The 1,647-nt window shown below is 23.6% G+C and overlaps 1 protein-coding gene across 1 annotated transcript in view, besides 3 other annotated features; it reads left to right on the top strand. All coding sequences in view use genetic code 6, as the record gives it.

Annotated features, from left to right (window-relative positions):
* Positions 1 to 1,603, top strand: part of IMG5_033010 (leishmanolysin family protein, putative) — a gene marked incomplete at both ends in the record, with an annotated part of 2,361 nt that extends 758 nt beyond the window's left edge. The window contains 5 exons of the mRNA XM_004039060.1: positions 1 to 26; positions 73 to 103; positions 194 to 825; positions 991 to 1,315; positions 1,491 to 1,603. The exon at positions 1 to 26 is cut by the window's left edge and continues 510 nt beyond it. Of these exons, the coding sequence (XP_004039108.1) occupies positions 1 to 26; positions 73 to 103; positions 194 to 825; positions 991 to 1,315; positions 1,491 to 1,603 (1,127 nt within the window). The remainder of the gene's footprint in view (positions 27 to 72; positions 104 to 193; positions 826 to 990; positions 1,316 to 1,490) is intronic.
* Positions 862 to 935: a microsatellite.
* Positions 864 to 909: a microsatellite.
* Positions 883 to 929: a microsatellite.
* Positions 1,604 to 1,647: the final 44 nt, after the last annotated feature.

Below are 1,647 nucleotides of genomic sequence, written 5' to 3'. Positions count from 1 at the left end.
TAAATAAATAATATTTTAAAGGTTATGTTTGAAAAATAAACTTTAATTGCTATATTAATTATAGTTATATAGACCCGTTCTCGCCATCAATGCGCTCATGAAAGTAAAAAAGTATAAGATCACTATTAGAAATTGCAGGAAAATTACGAAAAAATCTAAAAATCAAGCAATGAATAACGTATACTTTAAACAGGTGATGAAGCAAAGCCTATAAGAATAACTGTAGACTATTCTCTTATGGACAATATAAACTTAGGAATAACACAATAATAAAAAGAATACTTAATAAAAATTATAGAAACATCCAAACTTTTTTTCTAAAAACTTTTGAAAGTTTACCCAATAAAAGGAAAAAACATTTATTCTTCAAAATGGCCAGACAAATGTTTAGGCACTACTATTCCTAAACATTACAAAACTATAGGAATTCCCGATTCAGATTTAAACTTACATATAATGTATAATAAAGATGATAATAGAATAATTGCTGAAGCCGTTTTTTGTGCGTTAGCAGATGGAGAAATCGCTAGACCTACTTTTGGGGAAGTAAGTTTTAACATAAAAAATATGTTTAAAAGTGAATAAGATCCAGTAATTTTCAAAAATGATTTAGAGTCGACTATTCATGAAATTTTACATGTAGTCGGATTTTCAAAAAATACTATGTTTTATTGGATAGATCCAGAAACAAAAAAAATGTTTAAAAATACATATGTTTAAAAATTAAAAAGTGTATAAACAATCAGAAATAAAATGACAGCTATTTTAACTTCAAAAATGTCGTAGAAGTTACAAGAAAATATTATAATTGTCCGACAGCTTAAGGTATGTAATTAGAAAATAATGTAAATTATAAAAAAAAAATATATATATATATATTTTATATATATATAAATATATAAATATATAAATAAATTAATATATAAATTTATAAACTTCTAAATATTTTTTTTTTTTGTAATTATATTTTATTTATATATTTTATATTAGTAAAATGATGGAGCTCTTGGTTCTCATTGGGAAACAACTATTATATTTAATGAAATTATGACTTCTGCTTAAGTAACTGTTAATAGGGTATTTTCTATATTTACTATTGCTGTTTTGAAAGATACAGGATTTTACCCTGAAGTTAATGATAATATGGCTGATTAGATATATTGGGGAAAAGGAAAAGGTTGTTAATTTTTTGAATATGCTTGTTATAGTAAAACCTATTTTCCTGAATTTTATTATAATTCTAACAATGTTTATTAATGCTCATTTGAATATGAAGCACCTGGTCTACCTTAATTTGATGCTTTTGCTGACGGATGTACTATAATAAAACCTTTTTAATATCAGCTCTGTACGAATCCTTATATTTTAAAGAATAAAGATATTATTTAAAAATAATCATTATAATTATCTTATTATTCCACTTAAAGTAAATGCTTCTATTCTTCAGCTACAGATTTTAAATCTCCTTATAAATTTAATATTTTATTAAGATGTCATTTATTCAAATGTTCCTCAGATGCATCTTATATAATAATTTACTTTCCCAGCATTAAACATGAAATTATATGTGGATAAAGAGACTAAGGAAATCAAAATTAATTGATTAAACTCTGTAAAAGCTAGAGTTAAATAGCATGTCCTTAAGAT

This window comes from Ichthyophthirius multifiliis (genome assembly GCF_000220395.1).
Source record: "Ichthyophthirius multifiliis unplaced genomic scaffold scaff_1120509249797, whole genome shotgun sequence".
Taxonomy (NCBI): Eukaryota; Ciliophora; class Oligohymenophorea; order Hymenostomatida; genus Ichthyophthirius; species Ichthyophthirius multifiliis.
The sequence above is the reverse complement of the archived record's forward strand: the minus strand, read 5'-3'. Positions and strand labels throughout refer to the sequence as shown.